Source organism: Coenobita brevimanus, chromosome 44, assembly GCF_032717465.1.
Source record: "Coenobita brevimanus isolate Jiangsu-jjx chromosome 44, ASM3271746v2, whole genome shotgun sequence".
Classification (NCBI taxonomy): domain Eukaryota; kingdom Metazoa; phylum Arthropoda; class Malacostraca; order Decapoda; family Coenobitidae; genus Coenobita; species Coenobita brevimanus.
In genome coordinates, this window is record NC_136997.1 from 6216678 (window position 1) to 6241045 (window position 24368).

General features: G+C 43.1%; 1 protein-coding gene across 1 annotated transcript in view; it reads left to right on the top strand.

The window, feature by feature from the left end:
• LOC145397955 (glutamate receptor ionotropic, delta-2-like) overlaps nucleotides 1-24368 on the top strand; it is a 150288-nt gene that overhangs the window by 14102 nt on the left and 111818 nt on the right. Inside the window, exon 3 of the mRNA XM_080270932.1 lies at nucleotides 18910-19109. Within this exon, the coding sequence (XP_080127058.1) occupies nucleotides 18910-19109 (200 nt within the window). The remainder of the gene's footprint in view (nucleotides 1-18909; nucleotides 19110-24368) is intronic.

A 24368-nucleotide genomic window follows, 5' to 3' on the forward strand; every position in this document is an offset into this window, starting at 1 on the left:
TCTTCATGCCCAGTAACTTGCAGCACTCATGGAACACAGCAGACTCGAAGTTTCTATCCTGGTCTGAATGTAGCTCTTGTGGCATCCCAAAAGGACAGAAAAACTGGTCATCCAACACCTGGGCAACAGTTGCAGCCTCTCGATTGAGGATGGCATAGGCTTCTGGCCAGTTTGTGAAGTAGTCCGTGGCAACATTTACATGCTGGTTTCCTCTATCAGTGAGTGGCAGAGGTCCAGCAATGTCCACCATGACTCTTTCGAACGGTGCACCCATCTGGTACAGCTGAAGAGGGACGCAATCACGTTTCTTACATCCTTTCTTGGCACAGCATACCTCAGAGGCCCAACACCGCCCTTCAACATCCTGCAGCATGCCAGTCCAGAAAAACCTCTGTTGCAGCCGACTTAGAGTTTTTTTTTCACTCTCAGGTGCCTACTAGTTACCTGGTAATAGGACTCATCCAAGATCTCAGACGTCACTTTCTTCGAAGCCACCAGTTGCCAATACTTGCTGAGGCCAGCGGATGTCTCCCACTGACACTCCAGTATTCCATTGTTCAAATGAAGAAGGTCCCACTGACTCCAGTAGCTCTTAGTTGCATGGCTGAACCTGGAAACCTCTTTGCAAGATGGTCGCACTGTACTATGCTGCAACCACTCTAGCACTGGTTGTAAACCTGCGTCCTCTATCTGCATCCTCTTCAAGTCTTCTTTATCTGATGCTGGCCCTGTCACCATAGTATGGTGCCATTTGCAAAGATTCCCATTCCTACTACACTGCTTGCCGTATGTTCTTCCGTCTCATCACGCATTATCAATCAATGTTCTCATGCATTTCCTCAGTGGTGGGGCTTCTTGGGTAAAACTGGCAGGTTGTTGCCTCTTTTCACCAGCCTTAACTAATTTACCTTCATCCTTCTCATCTTATGCAGCCTTTTTCTTACCGTCCTTCTTATTTGGACAATCATAGCTGAAATGTCCCACCTCACCACATGTCCAACACCCACATTTTCCAATCGTGAGTTTCCTTACACTCTTCCGTTCTTGGTCCTTCTTCCATTTGTCACAATGCACCTTTATGTGTCCTGGCTTCGTGCAGAACCAGCAACCTCCTCTGATCTCCTCTTCACTCTTCCACTTGTAGCAGTCCACTTTCCTATGTCTTGGCTTTTCACAGTACCAGCAACTTCCTTCAAAATTTTCCGCTTCATGTACAGTCGCGAGCAGATGAAATGGAGACACCAGCACACACACCTCTGGGTCGCTTCTACCCGACTAGTTACTAGGTGTGGGGGGGAGGGGAGTGAGAGAGGAAGAAGGGAGGGGGGGAGGGAATGGAGGGGCTGGTGGAGGGAGAAAGGGCAGGGGAGGGTACGAGAGGCGTAACCATGGCTGTCCAGGTTTTACTTTATCTTAAGGATGTAAGATTGACTTTGGCTGAGCTTAATTAATCATGATGTCATACATATCACTGATAAGGTAATGGGTTTGTAACTTTAAGTTGTTTTCTATTTAAGCGAGAGAGCAATATATTGTATTACATATGAAGATATGGCTAGCTTCGCAGCTCAACTGTGGCTTCATAAGAATCAAGGCAAGAGCTAAATCGTTAACCTAAAGTTTCACAATGGCTACGCCGAGTTGAAGAGGGACAGGGAGTGAGAGAGGAAGAAAGGAGATGGTAGGCTGGGGAGGGAGGGGGGGAGGGGGAGAGCTTTTGGTGAGTGGAAGGGGAGGGAGAAACAGTCTTGGCTGTCTGAGAATGAAGGTGGTTGCCAGGCATCACATTTTGATATTGACGAGTTTGTTAGTCATTATTCCCATTCTGGCAACATTCCTGGTGTGTGTGTGTGTGTGTGTGTGTGTGTGTGTGTGTGTGTGTGTGTGTGTGTGTGTGTGTGTGTAAAGGGAACTGCGGTTCACATGAATGGAACCCTCACTTCACCAGAAATGAGCTTATATTCTGCAAGAGGGTTTGTCTCACTCCGTTCCTCACAATTTTCTTTTATCATAAAAAACATGAATACCTGTGGTTCTCGTATTTTATATTATTAATAATTATTGCTAAAACACATTAAGCACTGAAAATAGCCCATTCATTAAAGAAATTGTAATCATTACAATTGTAATATCGAACAAATACTGACGTATGATGACTTAACTAAAAATCAATACATAGCTTTGTAAATGTGAAATCCATCTAATTCGGTTTCATATGCTTTTGATCCCTAGCATTCCCAAGATAAAAAATGTGTATAATCATGGCTTGAATTTGGCTCTCTATTGTATTTTGTTTTTCTCTTGGAGGGAACTGTTACTGCGGGCTCATGGCCTTTGGTTCCTTCTTCCTCGCATTAAAAAAAAAAAAAAAAAAAAAAAAAAAAAAGAGTCTGATGACATATAGCAAGACATATTTATGCTGACATCCTGAATGACGAGCACAATCAACCTATTAAAATGTTCATCCATTAATTGTTGGGCACCAGAACCATCACAGACAAGTGTTAACCCGACGTGCACATATTTTCTTCACCTTTGGCTTATGACTACATTACTATTCTCCTCATTCCCCAATATTTTCCATCACACCGCTCAAACAGGTGTTACCCCCTCCCTCTTGAACCCCTTCCAGTTTCACTTCTCACCAATGAACCCCTCGAATGGAACTCGCACCTGGGGAGGGATACTTTTGAGACAGAAAAGCCTATTATAATTTGGCAATCGTCTCTCCATCGTGAGCAGCAGCCTTGTGTGATACCCATAGTGCTGATGAACTCCTCTTCATCTCGGTTTAGCCAATATGAACCATTAGGTTAACGCTTTGGCTGTTGTATAGAATCTTATGAAGCCACAGTTCAGCTGCAAAGGTGCCAACTTCATCTATGACACAACAAACTACTCTCTCGCTTCAAGTGAAAACAGTTTTAAATTAAAACCCATTATCAGTGATGTGATTGACATCATGATTAATTAAGCTTTCCCAAAATCAAACATTAATGCATAATCAAGATAAATTAAGACCTTGACAGCCATGGTTATTGCCGCCCCTCCTCTCCTCCCTTCCCTTCCCTTCCCTCTCTTGATCTTTCTCCCACCACCAGCCCCTCCATACACCCCCCTTCCTCTCTCACTCTCCCGTAACTCGTCGGGTAGAAGCGACTCAGAGGTGTGTGTGCTGGTGTCTCCATTTCATCTGCTCCTTTCTTGCCTTGAATCCCGCACTATGGCCTGCATGAAATGTGAATGTACTTGACCTGACGTAGGAATCAGATTCTAGAGCCCTGGCTAATGCTTCTTGGATGCTTCTTGGTTGTGCCTGCTTCACTTCCACTTTCAACCTTGCATTATGAAGAGCATCGATGAACTGATCCCCCAGAAGAATGGCAGACAGGTTAGGTGCTGCACCAGGGTATGCCTTGTAAGCCAGACTCTCCAGGTCATGAGCAAGCTGCTGGAGGGATTCGCCTCGAGCCCATACAAAGCTCTGGAATCTTGCTCTTTAAACCTCAGTCTGGTACATGGTCCTATATCTGTGCTCCAGTATTTCTACTAAGAACTGATAACTGTTCCTCTCCTCTGGTGACATCTGGCCCAGAATTTCCATTGCCGCATCATTAAGGCTACTAGCAAGCTATACTGCGCTCTGCCTATCATCCCAACCATTCTCTTCTTCAAGTAACTGAAACTGCACGTGGTAAGCTTCCCAAGAGATTTCTCCATCAAAATCCCGAGGGTTCATTTTACTTGGGCCCCCATTGTAGCCATGCACTTCACTGGTTTGGATCCTAGAAACTGGGGAAACATTATTAAATCCAGGACTCAATACTCCTACATTCTGATTATTCAGCCCTGTAATGCTACCTGTAGATACTTGAGATTCGCCAAGATTCACCATACACTGTTCATATTCTTTTCTTTTTTTTTCATATGCCTCCTGTACACTAATCTCAGGCTCAGTAGCGCAATATTTTTCTACAACCTCAATTCTCTCACTAGCTATCTTCAAATTGCCGTCTTCATACTTCAGCTGGTCATCTACGTGCATCAACTGGTTGCTCTACAGTACACACTGTCTGCACTCCCTCACAGTATTGCTCACCTCATACCTCTGCTGCTCTAGCTTGGCATCTACTTGCTGTTTCAACTGTTGTTGTTTTTCCTTCATTTCCCCTATGAAAGCATCTAGCTGTCCTTGCATCCTCAGTTGTAACTACCTTTTAGGCACCTGTAATCCCTCTAGCTGTTCACTTTGTGCTTGTAATAAGTTCAGTTATTTCATTCCTGAGCTCTTTCTGTTCCCCACATTGGGCTTGCAATTGTTCTTTGAGTTCTTTCTGTCCTTCATTCTGTGCTTGTAATAGCTTCATGACTGCTGCCAGACATGCCTCCTCCTACCTAGCGTCTTGTTTGTGCACCTTCTGCCTCCATGTCGAAGGTTTGACTCACTGCAGCACTTTTCTAATGAATCCTCCGCTGACACCACTGTTACGTCCCTGTCCCACGCTGCCACAGGCTGCAACAGCAGTAGTTCAGTATTGCCCAGTGAGTCGTTCTTCCTATGGTTAGCTTTTTGGTGTGCAGCAGTGAAATCAGCTGAGGCATTGTAAATGAAGACTGGCTTCTTAAGTTCGCTTTCTTTATTTTCCAAATAACTACACTTAAAGCTTGCCAACTTCACTATTTTCACGGGTCCCAGAGGTATACAAACTGCACTGACACTGAACTGACACGGAACTAAACTTAAACTGAACTCAACTCCACCAGTCCCTTCCCAATCCTTATATAAGCTTGCATTACATGTGAAACTTCTAGTTTACTCTAGCACCTACAGTTACCAGTTCAGAGACACTCAAAACATGGCAGAGCTTTCTTACACTGTGTAGCACTCAAAACTATTTAGCATCCAAACTGAGATAAAATTACATAATTTTACAAACCATCACATAAATATAACATTATTGAGAAAAAGAGCATAAATTTTAATCCATAACTTTACAAAATACCTCCGCTCACAAATAGCAGGCTAACTGGGAAATCTGACTCTTAACCGAACTTTGAGAATAACTGAGAACCTTCCAGTACTACCTAACTAGCACATCCCGCTTCTCAACAATATACTTTATTTATTGTACGATTTCTGTAGTATTTGGAGCATACCTCACAATTCCATGGGCTATATGTATCTCATTAGTTATTTGGGGACCCCCTACAGAGCTTGAGAGGAATACCTCCCCCCAGTCCACCCTTCCTCACAAATAATGATCCTAGTGCCCCAGCAGACTACCTGATGGCTAGAGTGAAAGAGGAGTTATGGGTTTATGTATAAATGTGCCCAGTGACTTTTAAGACTAGCGAGAGAGTGTTTCTGAGAGGAGATATTAATGGAAAAATGGAAAATGAAGAATAGATGGGGTGTTTGGATAATGGGGTGTACCTACTCGTATTGAAGTGGACAGAAAATGTAATGCCGAGATGGATGGATGTTCAATGAAAGGCTTAGAATTTATCAGTAACTTTTTTCAAGCAAAGGTAATCCACAGGTATACATCGCGAGTGATAGAGAGAATTGAAAGTGAGTTTACTATGTGAGTGAGGATGACAGAATGAGAAAATTTGTGCTGGACATAGATTGTATAGTGGTTTGGGCTGTGGATTGTCTGACCACTTCACAACAAAGTTAAAGATATAGGTGCACAAGAGAACAAGGGCTCAAAGGAAAACAGTTGCTGCAAAGAGAAGAAAAACAGTAGTCGGACGAGAAATGGTAAGAGTACAAGAGAGAAGTGGAGGAACGACTGGGTAGACATGACTGAAAGGAGATGAACGCGGAAGGTGACCACAGAACGTGATTATAGAAGAAATGTGTGCAGCATATGAGACAGTGTGCCGGTTGGAGAGGGTGTAAGGAGGTGAAAGGCACAGCATGATGCAATGAGAAAGTGAACAGAGGTGTGGGAGAGAAGAAGGAGTAAAGTGACAGGATGGGAAGGTAAGGAATCGTGCATATGAGAAACGCGTGAACAAAGGCACAGGAGGAAACAGATTCTGCAAGGAGAATAACTCTATTAGGAGGAAAAATGGCAAGAGTAGAGGCAGAAGTAGAGAAACGACTGGGTAGACATGACTGAATGGATATGGACGTGGAAGAAGAACGTAAGAAAGAGTGGATGAGGAGTTTGGAGGAAACCTGAGTATAATAAGGAGAAAATGCAGGAAGTTGTTCTGGAAGGTCAAGTAAGACAGTGTGAGGAGGGAATAGCAGAGGGGTGAAGGAGAAAAATGGAGGAATTTTGGTGGCGAAGAAAGAAGTGAAATGATGTATAGAACTTTTATAAGGGCTGATGGCCACAGAAGGAAAGTACTGTATGTATCAGTGGTTGAGGACGGGATGGGAGAAGAAGAGAAGTGAAAAACAAGGAAGGAATCAGTAGGGCAGAAGGCTGTAATACGTTGAAGATACTCCAAATGGACAAAGCACCAGCAATTGATGAAGTGTGTGGCGACGCAGGTATACTGAAAAATTGGGATGAGATATTTACTGAATGGATAGGAGAGATGTGCAGATTTGCCTGGGAATTGCAGGGGACTGAAAATTAGATATGGGAAGGGGAAAGAAAAATGTGTGATAGTCATAAGGATTTTTGTGCTCTCACTATACTTGGAAACATAGAGGTCAGGATACATGTCGACAGAGTAAGGGAGAAAACCAGTGAATATGTTGAAAAGCATTTTATTTTTCAAAATGAATAGAGAATGTTAACCAGATATTCACACTATCATATTTAGTGGAAATGTATTCAGAGTAAGAAAAGAAGTTGGCTGTTGCCTTCGTGGACGTGGAAAAGCCATAATACAGAAAAGAGAGACAAAGAATGTGAACTGCGACGAAAATATAACCAATAGATAGAGAATACTTCAGTGCTGTCGAGAGTATGTACGTGGGTGCAAGGGCAACAGTGTTAATGAAAAGAAGTGAGATCTGTATAAATGTTGCGACATGAATGTCTAACAGTGTCTCTTTTGTTGTGTACACACACACACACACACACACACACATATATATATATATATATATATATATATATATAAATATATATATATATATATATATATATATATATATATATATATATATATATATATATATATATATCCCATTGGGGCCCAGTGTCCTCAATATAGGACAGAAATGGGAATTTTCAATGGTTAATAAAGTAGGGAACACCCGGGTAGGGACCTATGAGCTTCGTGACCGTGAGCCGACAGGAGGAGGGCGGTATGCTTAGTACCCTCCCAGCACCACGCCTCGCCCAGGAACCCAAGGATCCAATGGGATATATATATATATATATATATATATATATATATATATATATATATATATATATATATATATAAGTAAACTCCCAATCATACGTCGTCATAATATCCTGCGCTGCTGACTCAGCTCTATTAACGCAATATCTGGCGAACATATGCAACATTCGGCTCCTCAATGGGACGTAATATGCAGTTCTATGCAATATCTTGCACTGAGGTGCATCAACCAGCTCGTAAAAGGTAGCCAGCTGGCACTGTATTACTGTATTGTATCACTGTATCATTACATTATTGTATTTTATGATTAATTTTCTCATTTTTCTCCTGAGAAAGTATATATATATATATATATATATATATATATATATATATATATATATATATATATATATATATATATATATATCCATCATCCAATCCTACCTTACCCTATGGGGAGCGTAGGAGCCCAGGGCTAGGCAAGTAGGTCCTGATATTAAGATGAGAGTGACCAGCCTCATTCATCCTTGAGTGGCATTACGTGAGCAATAACTCCAACCACCCCTTGGATATAAACCTCCACCAGCTCAATCCGATTGGAGCACTGCAATTACCTACTAAACCACAAGGCACCATAATTTTGTTTTATGGTTACCACCCAGCATAGTAAATGGTTTCCTGGTGTACAGCAAACCATTTAACTTGTGAATCAGTGTAGAATCACCCATAGCAGAAGGAACTGGAAGGAAAGAAAGAAAGAAAGATAAAAGAGGGAGCGTATTTATATATATATATATATATATATATATATATATATATATATATATATATATATATATATATATATATATACTGTATATATATATATACCGTTATGTGAAGATGAATGGGGGTTGTAAGGCCTGGCGAAAGTCTGCAACTGTAGGAAATGAAATCTAAAAATGAACACAGCAATTAAATGAGGTAAGGTATTTTGGAGGAAAGAAGTCATGGAATGCACAGTAGGACTGAATGGTCAGGAAGTGGGTAATGTGAGTTTCTTCAAATATTTCGACAACCTGATGAGTAAGGATGGAAGTTTATAATATGCATGAAAAGTTACAACAAGGAAGAAAGGTTGCAGGTTCACATAGAGTAGTGACAGGGAATCGGGGGGAGGGAATACGGAAGTTAAAAAAAAAAAAAAAAACTGCGAAACAGTATTGTGATACTCTCTTTACTGTACGGAAGTGAAGCTTGGACTCTTTTGGTGGGACACAAGTCAAGAATGAGAGAGAAGTATGTTATTTGATGATAAGTCTTTCAAATGCATTGTGTACAGGCATCTCGAAATCAACGGATCTTGAATTTGGCTTCCTGCTGTATAGTTTTTGTGGTTTTCTTGGAGGGGAAAAGTTTGAAGACTCCTGACCTTTGGTTCCTTCTTCCTTGCATTAGAAAAATAAGAGTTTCACAAGACGACACTAGTGAGCACTAAATATTTACTATTATACAAAGAAAATGAAAACAGATTTTCTTTTAACCCGTCCCACGCCAGAGACGTACAGTCGTGGCCATAAAAAACCACCTATTCCTGCACCCCATGTCTCAGACTGGCTCGTTTATGCGCGGCAAGTCACACTGGAGTAAGAGGGACCAGAGAGAGAGAAGGGAAGGTGTGTGGGGGGACGAGCGATGGTGCTTGGGTGGAGTGAGGGAGGGGAGGGAGAGTAGGTAGGGTTGATTTCATTTGATTAATTTATTATGCCCGAAGGCGACAAACCTAGTACAGTGCCATGCGGTCATATGTGAGGTGAGTACAGGGGAACTCGTGCCACGCAGGACACGCTGTCTAGCTATAACAACTTAACACCCACCAAAGTGTGGATGACGCATGAGAATAACATCTAGGTTATCATTTTCCAACAAATGTTTACATGTGTCCACTAATGTGAGTCCATGTGGCATTAAATCAGAGACAAGTGGACATTGCAGGCAATAATGGTCAAGGGTGTTGGCACTGGGTGCTTCATACAGCTTACAGGAGGAGAAATGAGGTGCGTTGACCCCCGCAGCCACCTGGCACACAGGTTGGTAGCCCAGTCTGAGGTGGGCACACACCACGTTATGTCGATGAACCATAAGACCACTGCGACGATATCTATGGGGACGAGAAAGAAAATGGTCATAATGTTGGATAGATGCACTGTGAGCCCTCTCAGCATTTCTACAGTGGAGAATAGGGGAGTGGGCTGCTTTGCTTATTATCTGCTTGTAACAAATGGGGTAGGTATTAGCAGCATCCATAGTGGGCGGATGCAGTCCACAGGTAGTCCTTGCAAGCAGGTCAGCGGTGTTGTTGGCTGTGAGACCAATATGAGAGGGAATCCACAGAAAGTGCACCACCAGCGAACGATGAAGGGCAGTGGCCAATTGATGGAGTATTTGCATAACGAGGTGTTGATATGCGGGCCTGGGAGAGGAGAGGGCATGGAGGGCTGGCTGTGAGTCACAGATGATCAAGCCGCTGTTATTCATCTGTATTAATAAAATAATTGCATCCAGGAGTCCGTGTAGCTCGCAATACTTAGAGCTTGACGAGTTGGGAGTCGACGGCCCAACCAGCCCCCTTGAGGTGGGTCCAGACTTGGGGAAAATACAGCAGTCAGCACTGCCATCATCCTGCAGGGAGCTATCAGTGTAGATATGGTAGGCCGAAAGGAGGGAAGATGACAGCCTGGCGATGGTCTCCAAAGCTAGCAGTTTCTGAAGCTGAGGCAGGTGAGTCTTAGAGGCTGGAGTGTATGAGATAGCAGGCACAGGGGTCTGCCAAGGTGGAACGCCATAGTTCACCTCCTCAGCAAGCACCGGTACGTTGATATTTAGCCGTCGGACGTTTGAACAAACAGTATTAACTAGTGAGCGGCCACCACTGCGAAGCAGAGGCCTCTGTACAGTGGGATCAAGGGAAGTCCGAATGATGTGAGAGTACTGGGGAGAGAGGTGAGGATAATGCAGGCACTTAACGCTGAAGTATGTAACCACGGAGTATCTTCTTTCAACAAGTGGTGGAAGGCTGAGTTCAAGTTGCATGTTGACAATTCTGGTTGAGCCAGGGCAGCCCAGGATGAACCTCATTACTGCGTTTTGGAACTTCTCAAGAGGATGTAAGGCTGTTATGGAAAGTTGACAAAGAGCAGGTAGGTAGGGGAGGGAGATTGAAATGCGAAGTTGTTGCCACATAATTTGTCTATTTTCTTTCATCCAGGGCATCATATAAAGGAGTTACTATTCAGTAGATAAAGCTGCATTACACCTTGTATAGCGACGTCAGATAACAAGTTTTAGATAGGTGGTGACATCAAGGACTGGCTCATAAGAAAATTATACTCACGTGACAGATCAAATATTAGTGCAGAGCCTTGGAGATTGTGTGGGCCCAGACTGTCAAAGCGAGGAAGCCAGAGAACGAGAGGACACGGGCCCGACTCCTCCAGCACACCAAGGACGAGTGGGAGCTGTTCAGACGAAACCAGCAAACCATCAACAACATTGTTTCGCCGGTGCCGCGAAGCTTGCATGAGGTTTTTAAGTCACGAGGCCACTGGAATGCTTACTAAAGCTTTCCTGGTTGCTTTGGCTTGACCAGTGCCGGTAAACATTGACATATATATATTTTAACGGTTTGGGTAGGATTTTGTTTAATTTTCCCTCTAACAAATTATGAGAAATACCGTTATCATATCCACCCATGAGCTCAGACATCAAATTTATTTACCTTTTATGCAGAATTATTTTAAATAGCCTTTTCATATTGAGATGTCATTAATAATTATTGAACCGTATAGAGGGAGTGTATACCGCGAAGGTGATCATATTTACTTGGACACAGCCATTTCAAAGTTTGCATATAATATTTAGTTCCAGAAATTAATTATATGTAAGGGTAGTGGGCGTTTCTTGCACAAACATTACGGAAATCAAAGCCATCCAGATTCCATTCTGTGTCTGAAGTAAAAATACACGGATAAACACAAATATCTGTCTCCGCACTAATGTTTGATCTGTCACGTCAGTAGATTTCTCTCACGAGCCAGTCCTTGATATCACCACTTATCTAATATCTGATGCCGCTATACAAGGTGTAATTCAACTTTACCTACCGAATAGTATCTCCGTTGTATGATGCCCTGAATGAAAGTAAATAGACAAATTATGTGGCCAAAACTTCGCATTTCATCTCCCTCCCCTACCTACCCTCCTTCCCCTCCCTCACTCCACCCCAGCACCATCGTTCGTCTCCCCACCCATCTTCCCTTCTCTCTCTGGCCCCTTCCTCTCAGCCCCTCTTACTCCAGTGTGACTTGCCGCGCATAAACGAGCCAGTCTGAGGCACGGGATACAGGAGAATAGGTGATTATTTATGGCCACGACTGTACATGTATATCAGCCCCTATATGCACGGACAGTGCCAGCTACGTATATGTAAATCAGCGATTTCACCAATTTGTCATTCGAATTTTCAAATTAAGCGTCAAAAAATAGGCTGGGATATTCTCTCATCTCTCTAGGCCTCACCCACCAGGTATGTGTCAGGTACACCAGTCGGATGCAATGATAACGAGCGTCGAGTGTGCCAGGCCTACGATGAAGTGGTACAAGAAATTGTTCTTTCACCTGCTGGATGTAACAGTTTTGAATGCTCACCTCCTCCACACCAACACCACAGGATCCAGCGAGAGTTACGAGAACTTCATCAGGGATCTGTGCAGGGAGCTGATTGGCACCTATGGTCGTGATCGTGCCCGTAGAAAGCATTCAACTGGTGGTGAAAATCCTCTACGCCTCACCAAACGTCATTTTCCAGAGTTAGTGACGGTACCAGGTGCGAAGAGGAATCCCCAACCCAGGTGCCATGTGTGCCAACACAGCACAGTACGGCCAAGAACACAGGGAAAGGACACGTGTTACCAGTGTGTGGAGTGTGATGTGGGGCTGTGCCTCACACCCTGCTTCAAAGAATACCACACCCTACTCCACTTCTGAACTACTTGGTATGTGCGATAAAAGATGCAAGTGAAATGGATATAATTGCAAATAATATGTAATGATAATTATCTCATACTGGAAGTAAGTGTAAGATGATAAGAAACTAGTGTTATTGATTTTATAATATTAAGTGAAGTAAAATAAGTTATATGCGTGTGTGTGGAAGATAAATATACTAAGTGAAAGGACATGGCGCGAATATCTTGCCGTGCGATTAAAAAAAAAAAAAAAAAAACTGTAGTCGTTGAGTATGAGTGAAAACACGCCAAGAGTGCATACCGTTGACTATGAAAAGAATTAAAAGTTATGTGGAAAACAAATATAACATACAGTATAATACGTGTGAGCAAAGGCTTTCTACCTCAGAGAAGTAGAATAAGAGCTATTACGAACATTATATGGGCAATGCAACTCACTCACTTGCTTGTCATAATGCACCAACGTACTCATCATACATTATCTCTATACCCAGCAAGAGTGTCCTTGGCTCGAATGGCATAGTTACCGATGAAGATAATACTGAATCTCTGCCTTCTCTCGCTCTGTGGCGGCAGTGAGCGGTGAAGTCTACGGGCGTTACTACGAAGTTTTCAGCCGCCTGCTCACGGAGAATCGACCACAAAATCGACCTAAATTGCGTCTGTGAGTACTTCTATGGTTGTTCTCTCTGTTTTCTCATCATTTCTAACCTACCTAGAAAAAAAATAAAAGGTCGAAAATTGGCCGGCATCACAGCTCCGTGAGAGTCCAAAGTCTGCCGGCACGAGGTGGGGTGAAGAAAGCACTGATGTGTCGGTTTCACAAGGTGGTGAACGCATGGTGTGTGTGTGTGTGTGTGTGTGTGTGTGTGTGTGTGTGTGTGTGTGTGTGTGTGTGTGTGTGTGTGTGTGTGTGTGTGTGTGTGTGTGTGTGTGTGTGTGTGTGTGTGTGTGTGTGTTTAACAAAGGTAAGAAATATCAGATGCACTTTCAGATATGAAAGAAGTTGATGATGCTACTGTTACAGGACTACACTGTACAGAGAAAAAGGCATTTAGAGCCAGAGGTATTTCCTTGGGCAATATAAGTGAATTTGCTAGTGACACCTGATGTACCACGTTGGGGTCAAAATGTGGCTTCCAGACAATGTTCACGAGTGAGATGTGCATGTCTTTGGCTGCATATGGCACTCACTTGCTTTGTACTCTAGCCATGTCAGGAGGCATCTGCCTTAAAGGTTAGAATAATTTCTGAAGGATGTATGCTGCTTTTTCTCCCGAGAAAAGTAAACGGAATCATGAGTTTTACTTGATTTAGGAAGTGACTTAAACCCCATGCCGCCATCCAGAGGTAAAGTAATATAAAGAATTTTGGAGCATAAGGACACTTTTCAACTGTATTCACAAAATGAAGCAAAGACCGACAAGAATGATGGTGCTGCACTGATACTTGAAGTAATGAACAACTCACGGAACAAAAACATGCTTGTAGTTATCATTTAACCCTCGCCGTCCTGGTGACGTGAATTAATGTCCGCACATGATGTGCACTCATGTCCCGGCGACGTGAATTAACGCGCCAACATTGCAAGTTGCATAATTTTCACCTTTTTCAAAATTCACGCCTGATTTTTGTTTCGCCCGCCTACGCAAGCCTCACCTACTCGCCGCCAGGCGGATAATCCCCTAGTCCCAGATTAACCCCACCAGACCCTGTGATCGTCCACTTACCTGTCAGCAGTCACCCAGGTCAGACATGGCGCGTCGTGGGCTGTCAGACGAGGAGATACAAGTCGCCCTGGATAGCTTTACAGGGGATAGTGATTCCCCAGTGGACGACGACACCCTCGATGTCGATTATGTGCAGCCTAAGGAGGTTACCAGCAGCAGTGATGAGGAGGTCCCTTCCCCAAGGAAGGTCAAATATATTACATATAGGAGGGCAGGGGACGGCCAGCCTGCACCACGTGCTGCATCTAGGAAGCAACACCTACCATCAGATGAGGACGAGGACAAGGATGAGGACGAGGAAGCAGTACTTGGTGGCGTATTTTCCTGACTGGAGAAGGAAAAGATATCGCCACGTGGGACTGGGACAGACATCACATCGCGACTGTTCCACAGGTATGTTCCTTCTATGTGTTCTGTGGCAGGAAGTAGTGGTGTGGGGATGGTTAGGACAGCAGAAAGTGAAAGTGTTGGGGCGGGAGAGCGCAGACAGATTCGTGAAAGCGAGAGTGGTGTGGGGGAGGCAACACGTCCACGTGGTGTTCGTGTTAGGCGTGGTGTGAGTTAGCAGAAGGTGAAAGCACTTGTCTAACATGTAAAGGGGTAATATATTATATTGGAAGTATTATAAAAGGTGAATAATTAGATTTTGAGTTGAAAAAATAATGACGGTACCTGAAGTCACGTGGTAGCATTATTGCTATACTCATTCTTTTTGTAAAGGATGTACATCTACAAAAGCAATTGTATAACATGTAAAGGGGTAATATGTTATATTAGAAGTATTATAAAAGGTGAATAGTTAGATATCGAGTGACCTGAACTCACGTGGTTACGCTATTGCTTTGCTCATACTTTTCGTAAAGCATGTACATCTATAAAAGCAATTGTATAGTTACTGTAAAGTTAGTATGTAAGTTGAAAAATAGTCTAAGTTGAAAGCCACAGAACATATAGTCAGTATGTAAATAAGCGCTAGGAAGAATTCTGTTCACGGTGTAAGATGAGTGGGAAATTCCCCAAGGGCTCTAAATTTAGCCACCAATTTAGGGATAAGCTGTCTCCTAGTGTACCACCATCCCACCTCTCTCTCTCTCTCTCTCTCTCTCTCTCTCTCTCTCTCTCTCTCTCTCTCTATATATATATATATATATATATATATATATATATATATATATATATATATATATATATATATAACATGTAGAGGGGTAATATGTTATATTGGAAGTATTATAAAAGGTGAATAATTAGATTTCGAGTGACCTGAACTCACGTGGTTACGCTATTGCTATGCTCATTCTTTTCGTAAAGCATGTACATCTATAAAAGCAATTGTATAACATGTAAAGGGGTAATATGTTATATTAGAAGTAACATCGCGACTGTTCCACAGGTATGGTCCTCCTTATGACCCTAGGGCAGGACCTATATAGTGGTGTGGGAAGGGTTACGCCAGGAGAAACCGGAAGTGGTGGGCCGGAAGAGCGAGGACAGGTGCGATGTAGGGAGAGTCTTGTGAGAGCGGCAACACGTCCACGTGCTCTTTTTGTGCAGCGTGGAGGGGAGGAGCAGCCGCTCCCTAGCATCTCATTCGACCCTCTGCATTCCCTTACTTCCTCCCCACAGCCCCAGGAAGTGGGGAAGGGAAGGAAAGGGAAGGGAAAGGGAAAAGGAAAGGGGAGAGGTAAGAGGAGTGCGAGTGGGGAAAGGGACCGCTCTGCACCTCCCCAACCTCCACCACCACCATCCCCTCCCCACCCTGAGGAACACGACGATGGGCATGTGGCTGGGGACGAAAATGTCACGTGGGACTGGGTAGATGGGAGCGACTTCACTCCCATCATTCACCCATTTACAGAGGAGTGGTGGTCTGGCTGCACTGCTCCCGGCATCAACGCTAGCTCCACGAGACTAGATTTTTTCAAACTTTACTTCGGGGAGCCGTTTGTTCAACAAATTGTTGAACAAACAAATCTGTTCGCAGGGAGCCAGCGCCGTGAGAGTGAGCTTCAGGGCACAACCAGCAGGCACACCCAGCAGTACGATTATCCAGTAAGCCTAGGTGAGATCTTCGTGTTCCTTGCCCTGGTGCTTTTGATGGGTATTATAAAAAAAAATCATATTCCGGCCTGTTGAACGACTGATCCTATGACCCTAACCCCCTTTTTGGGGCAAGTGATGGGTAGGAATCGCTTACAACAAATTCTCAGCAGCCTCCACTTTTTTGATGCTGACGATCCAGCAAATGCTAATAATATTGATATAATGAGGAGAATTAGGCTTGTTTCTGATCACCTACGGGAAATGTTCCGCTCCTCATTTTATCCTTACAGAGACCTCGTCATAGACGAGAGTCTCGTGCTGTGGAGAGGCAATATTGCCTTTCGCCAGTATATACCCACCAAAAGACACTGTTTCGGGTTCAAGATCTTTGTTATGTGTGACTGTAAGACTGGTTATGTGCAGGACATGGTCCTGTACACGGGCGCACAGACAGACTGTGGTGAAGACAATGATAGAGGATTACCTTCATTGTGGTCATGTCCTCTATCTGGGTAACTGGTACACTAGTCCTCTTCTCGCTAGGTTCCTCCACCTACACGACACCGAAGTCTGTGGGACAATGAAAAGAAATCGACGTCATATGGTCAAGTTGGGGAAAAAGCTGGACAGGAATGAGGTGGTGTTCTTTCAAGCGAACAACATTCTCGCCACCCTGTGGTATCATAACAGGGAAGTGTTCCTCCTCTCTACTGTCCACCGACCCCTCATGCACCGTACAGACTCCGTCGCTCACCATAGTGAGAGGAGGTGCCACATCTGGAAACATGAGTCTGTACTGGACTACAACATCAACATGAGGCTCGTGGATCAGTCAGACTCAATGATTTCCAGTGTGGATTGTGCCAGGACCACGATGAAGTGGTATAAGAAGCTCTTCTTCCACCTGCTGGACATCACGGTCCTCAATGCACATTACCTCCACGCAATGACGACCGGAGTGATAGAAACATTTGAGGGGTTTCTCAGACAGCTCGCCCACGAGATTTTCGCAAGGTATGCAGAGGACAGGCATACCCGCAGACCACGGCCACCTACAGCCCGCCAAAATCCCCTACGGCTAACAGGCCGCCACTACCCCAGCACAATTCCTCCCCAAGGCAACATGCCCTACCCCCAGCAGAGATGCCACGTGTGCTGGCACACTACATTACGACCTACCCAGGTCAGAAGAGACACTAGGTATGAGTGTGTGGAGTGCAACGTTGCTCTCTGCCTGCAACTGTGAGAATCATAATAACAGGCACTATTGAAAGTGTGTGTAGTGTGGTAAGGCCTGTACATACGCGATAAAGTGTCGCTGAGTATCATAATAGTGCCATATTATCTTATGTGATACTAATCATAGGAAGTTGTATATATATATATATATATATATATATATATATATATATATATATATATATATATATATATATATATATATATATATATATATATTTTGATATCGCTAACTGTAAATCGTGTACTACTGTGAAAGCAAATGTCAAACATGGAAAAGGCCAGAATGTAATGTGAGAAGTACTATAAAGGGGGAGAAAATAAATTCAGAGGTGAAAAAATAATGACATGATATGATTTACCTACGTAAATTAGCGCTACTTCTATGATAATTCTTTTCATAAAGCATGTACTTCTGTAAAAGAAATTGTCTAACATGTAAATGGGTAATATGTTATAAGTAATCAAAAAATGAAAAAATAAAATCTGAGTTGAAAAAAGCATGAAAGACCAAGTTGTCACTTGGTAAATAAGCGCTATTCTTATGCTAATTCTTTTCGTGCAGCAAGTACATCTATAAAACTAATTGTATAACATGTAAGTGGGTTATATATTATGTTATAAGTAATCTAAAAGGTGAAAGAATAGAATCTGAGTTGAAAAAAGCATGAAATAGAATGATCTCACTTGGTAAATAAGCACTACTTTTATGCTAATTCTTGTCATAATGCCTCAAAATATGTACAAACAATTATGTAAAGTTGAAAATGGTATGATGTTATTGTGGAAGTAATATGGAACATGAAAAAATACAATAGCTGATGAAATAACGATGTTTGCTACCATCGGTGACATAATCGACCGATTTCTCTAGGGTTGCACAATGGTACATACCTTATTTCTCATTTTTTTCTGTATAAAACCCAATATACTTCTGGTATACATAATTCCAACATATGAATACATGATAATAAACGTATACTGCATCAGTTCAGAGTACCCGTGCCACCATAGAAAACGTACGGCGAAAAGACTACTCATAGAGCATGGCAGTACCTGTCAAATTTACGTGCTCCAGGTAAGCCATTTCTGGACCCAAGGGACACCTTTCTTTGTGATTTTCCTTAGTTTCTGACCAAAAGCGAATGTTTGAGCAAAAAAAAAAAAAAATGGTCCAAAAAAGCCGGGACTGGGGCGGACCAAAGCTCAGAAAACGTCGGGATTGGGCGGGTTAATTACATTGCTTATAAATACATTGGATTTCATTTTCAACATTTTCAATACGCAGCATATGGTATGGAATGTGATCTAGAGGCAAGCAAAATTATAAAAGTAAACTAACTGACTAACCTCTTAAGAAGGCTAAAAATGTGCGGAGAGCGTTATCTGCCATCCTTGTCATATTCTACTCGTCTAAACATGAAATCTCCCAATTATCCTTTGTGCCCCTCCCTCTTGCAGGTGAGTTTATTTGCCCTCCACCCTCCTGTCTCTGTGTCACATTATCTGACGACTTAATATACGATCTTTTGTGGTCTCTTTTTTCATTTTTCCTGTGGTTAATTTGCATATTGTGTTCTGTGTACTTACAGGTTGCTGCTGTGTTGCTGGGTCAAGCCATGGATGACAGGAAGATGCGTATATGGTGGGCACGGGTATGGCTGATGTCCTGGTGGCTGTTGGTGGAGATCCTGGCTGTTGTCTACAGCAGCAACCTGGTGGCCGTCCTCACCATACCCGTCTACCCCAGCCGCATCCAGACAGTTTCGGAGCTGGCCAAGTCCCATTACATGTGAGCATTCTCTCTCTCTCTCTCTCTCTCTCTCTCTCTCTCTCTCACATATATATATATATATATATATATATATATATATATATATATATATATATATATGTATATTGTGTGTGTGTGTGTGTGTGTTTGTGTGTGTGTGTATGTGTATGTGTGTGTGTGTGTGTGTGTGTGTGTGTGTGTGTGTGTGTGTGTGTGTGTGTGTGTGTGTGTGTGTGTGTGAATCACCCCTATCTCTTCTGTCTCTCTCCGTCAGGTCAGATCCAATATTGATATGTTAAATCATTACTACCTATAACGTGGTCAGATAGTCAGCAACAAACCGCAGATCACCACTCCACTGTTTTTTCCAGAAGGCTTGTCCTATGGCAGACAAGTTAACAGTCATCTAGTGTACTAAGTGGACTTTGATAGCTTTGATCGGCAGCTCACCTCTTTCTCGGGGGTTAGTAGTCAGTGTTTTCCTTCCTATCGTCAATGAACCTCTCACGCTCGTTCTCTTGACTGCTGGTTCTCATGTCTTTTCTTCAATGACTGTCTTTTTGGCAACCTGTTGGTTTAAACTATGGGTCTCAGGTCCATGTGGTGTGGTTTCTTCCTCGTCATAACATGGGGTATTTCAGTTGTTTGTCCCTGCTTGAAGGGGTTCTTATCAGCTCAAGAGACAGTGGGGAACACCTGGTGACAAATGCCATTGGCCAGGCACCCAAAGAATCGCAGATATGTAATGGATGTTTTGGATGGTGAGCCTAAATTTCTTGTCCCAGACTTCTTTTGCAGGCCTTGCTCTGGTTGGTTATGTCTGCTCCGCTCTTTGGAAGAAAACTATGAAAGTAATAAGCTTGTGGCCAGATTGATACACTTGTAGCCGGGTTGATTCTTTCATCCAAGAAAAAAAAAGTAACTAGATAACATAGAGCCAAATTCAAGATATGTTCATTCAAGATGTCTGGACACATTGCATTTGACAGATTGGAGGTCATAGACAGTAGGAAATGCAGACAGAGGAAGGCAGTCCCAGAGATGATCAGTTGCATACCAGTAAACTAAGGACTGGGAGCAACGGTTAACTCTTGCACTAGGGAGTTGGACAGAAAAGGGACGAGTGTTTGTTGCTAGATGGGGGCTTCACGTCCGCTGTAGTAATGGAGGGATGCAAGCAGACAGTTCAAGGGAACTGTGACCTTTGATGTAGAGACAAAAAAAAAAAAGACATAAAGATGCAACAGTGTGACGAAGAGACAGAGGTTGAATGGAGCAATAAAAGAAGGAGAGTTAATGAAACTAAAAGACGTTGACTCAACCCATGTTGAGAGGGGATATGTGTGGGGAGCCTCCCCACACATGAGAGTTGTATTCTGCATGTATAAAGTCAACAACTGTTTGGTAGTAAAGAATGCACAGAGTGGACTTAGCACACCTAATCTCCTGGAAGCAGATTTTACTAGAAAGATAATATGATCTTTCCAAGGTAAATCCAGAGAAAATGAAACCCCAGGTATATTTGAAGATGATGCAGGAGGTAGTTGGATATTGTTAAAAGTTAGTGGGTACTCCTGAGGAAGATTTTGATGGGTTGAAAGACGTTAGAACTTAGTTTTGAAACATTAAAATTAACAAAATTACCTTTACCCCAATCAGAGATATTAGTCAGGTCAGACATTAGGTGTGCCATAGGCTCATCCCTTGTTTGCTGGAGTAATTGCTGAGATGACACTGTGGGAAGCGAATGGAAGAGTAAAAGGTGGAGTCATCAGCGTTTGAGTGGATAGGGTTAGATGTACATTTTAGATGGTCATTAATGAACAGAAGGAAGAGTTGGTGATAGGACAGAACCCTAAGGAACACCACAATTAATAGCTCGAGGAGAAGAATGGTGGCCATCTACAGCAACAGCTTTAGAACGACCTGAACGGAAACTAGACATGAAGGAACAAAAAAGAAGGAAAAAAACTGTGAGAGCGCAACTTGGAAATTAAAGATTTATGCCACACTAGATCGAAAGCCTTTCAGATGTCACCTGCAATGGCAAAGCTTTAGCCAAAGTCTTGAAAAGAAGATGACCAGGAGTCTGAAAGGGAGGTGTGATCGCCAGTGGAGTGTCCCTGGTGGAACCCATATTGATGATTCGAAATAAAGTTGTGATAGGAAAATATTTTTAACATTTTTTTTGTTTTGTTAAGAACAGATTGTAAATCTTCTGAAAAACAGGTTGTTAAAGCAATTAGGCGATAGTTTGCGGCCTGGGAATGATCACTCTTTTTTGATGCAGGCTGATTAGGAGCAAACTTCCAGCAAGAAAGAAAGGTACAAGTTGACAGACAGAGGCAAAAGAGTTTGCCTAGGCAGGGTGTAGGCACAGAAGCACAACTCTTGAGGACAAAAGGAGGGACCTCATTTGGCCCATATGCCTTGTAAGTAGTCAGGGCAGTGATGGTAGAAAATACATCAGTTGAAAACATTCTAATGTCAGCAAGGAGGAAGTCAAAAGGGTGAAGTGAAGGAGACACAGCACTGGAATCATCTAAGGTGGAACTGGAGGAGATAGTTTGAGCTAAGAGTTCTGCTTTATTAGTAGAACAAACAGCTACTGACCCATCAGGGTGGAAAAGAGGAGGAAAGGATGCTGCTGCAAAGTTGTTAGAAAGGTTTTGGTTAGGCGCCAGAAGGACAGGGAAGAAATTGAGTTTCAGAGTTCAAAGCATTTAGTACTGTACAAATGAAATTATATTTGGCAAAGCAAAGAACAGACTTAGAATGATTCCGAGCAGATACATAAAGATGAGATTCAGTGGTAGGTTGGCTATGGTCCCTTTTATAGGCACTCTTCTTGTCATAGACAGCTTTAAAAGAAGCATGATTAGATCTTTTTTTTTTTTTTTTTGGCATCAGTCACAGAAAAAGGGGAAGGAATGTATGCTTCCATGCCTGAGGGAATAACTTCCGTAATATGCGAGACACACTCAGATTGCTCTTGGTCATGGAAACAATAATCATTCCAGGGAAAATAAAAGAAGTACTGCCTGAGAGCCTTCCAATCAACAGCTCCAAAGTGCCACAGCCATTGCTTCTCAGGAGAGTCCACAGGTTAATGTGATAAGGTTGTGCTCGTAGGAACCCACAACAGAGAAAAGATTAACTGCATAAGCAGATGGATTAGTTGTAAGGAAGAGGTCACCTATGTTGGAACTCTCTCCAAGGTGGTCCAGGATATGGGTAGGGTGCTGTACAAGCTGCTCTAGGTCATTAGGGATAGAAAAGATGTAAGCTTGTTCACCAGGTGGATCAGTGAAAGAAGAGGAGAGCCAAAGGTGGTGATGAACATTGAAATCACCTGGAATGGAGATTTCAGAGAAAGGAGAAATTGATAGGATGTCTTCCATCTTAGAAGTAAGAGAGTCAAATAATTTTCATTGACAATAGAATTAACGGATAAGTAAACAGCACTGATATATTTAGTCAGTGAATGAGAGAAAAGCCGAAGTCAGAGAGTAGAGTATTCAGAAGATTCAAGTTCAGGAACACAGGAGCAAGATATGTTGTTGTGTTCATATACACAACAGCCACTGTTGACTTTAAAATGAATAAAGAGAAAGTAGAAGGAGCCAGACAATGGTTTGTTATCAGTCGTTTCAGACAGTTGAGTCTCAGTGAGTAAGAGAAGGTGAGGTTTTGATGAGAAGAGGTGGTGTTCAGCTGAGAGAAAGTTTGAGGAAAGGCCACAGATATTGCAGAAACCAAGAAGAACTGAGTCACAGTGGTTCCAGGCAACTCATCTGGTCGTCACTGGGAGAGGGGCAGATGGTAGGGGGCTTTTATGGTCCTCCACCCCTTGCGACTCCTAGGCTTTGTGTTGAGATGCGAATTTTTAAAAAATTTTAAATAGGAAGTGTAGTGTGTAATGTGCTTGCAGTTTGATGTTGACAGTTAGAGGAACTTGTACTGGAGAGCATGCAAGAATAATTGAACTGTTCCTGAAACACTGAAAAAGTTCAGCTATGAGGGTTGGTCAGAAGCTAGTCCTGAGGGCTGATGAAATGGGAGCTCCAGTTCTACCTGTCAGCAGCTTTTCGTCCACCTTGGGTGTACAGCCCTGTTCGACTGGTTCTGCAGAAGGTAGTGACATCTAATAGAGCAGCTTGAACTGATGTGGGACCTAATAGACTCCCTGAAGACTGGATGTAAGTCAAATTCCTTGCATTGCATAAATGCCAGAGGTGGCTAATGATGCTGTGGGAAGCCTAGCAGGAGACAAGGGGGAAAGAAAGGAATTGGAACAAGAAGAAGAAGGGAAATACAATGAAAAATAGAGCGGCTGATTGGACTGAAGCCACAAGTAGGAACAGAACTGAAGGTGAAGAATCCAAAAGCTTGTTGATCAGTCATGTAGGGTTAACCCCGGGGGCGGTTGTAGTGGGTTTGCTAAGATGGGAAGGTGGATGTCTGAGAGAAGTGTGTGTGTAAACTTGCAAGTCATCCTGTTGGTTCAATCTGGTGGCCAGGTGGGTAGATGGGTGGGGAGGATAGGAAGGGTGCAGTGGGTGGTGTGAGTAGGGTGGGCAGAGTGGGTATGTGGGGGGGTGGAGTGGGGGGGCAGAATGGGTGAGCATGATGGGATGAGTGGGTTGCCTGCATGGTTGGGTTGAATGGTAGGGTTGGGTGGGTCGGGTGGGTAGTGGGAAAATTGTTCCATGGATGAATAGGGTACAGCAGGGAAGGAAGGTTGTTGGTTCACTGAAAGCAGTGATGAGAAATAGGGAGGTGAGTATGGAAGTTAAGAAGTCACTGCATGATAGTACTGTGATCCCTTCCCTGACGTATGGAAACGAGGCGTGGACCTTGCTAGAGGGGAACAAGTCAAGAGTGAAAGCAGTGGAAATGAGTTACTTGAGAGGAGCATGTGGAGTGAAATGGAGGGACAGGTTGACGAATGAAAAAGTGAAGGAACGTTGTGGGGTGGATGTTGTTGAGAAAATTAGGAGAAATACACTGAGTTGGTTTGGGCATGTGGAGAGAATGGAGAATGAAAGGCTGACTAAGAGGGTGTATGTAGGTGAGTTGGAGGGACGAAGTTGAGAGGTATATGAGGGAGGGCGGAGTGAGTTGGGGGGAGGTCAGTCAAATGGTGGGTGACAGAGCGACTTGGAGGCGTTTTGTCTGTGACCACCTTTGCGTGATTAGTGAGTCGGGCTATAGATAGATAGGTAGAAAGATGAATAGGGTCTTGGTAGAAATGGGTCCATGTTGAAAGATAGATCA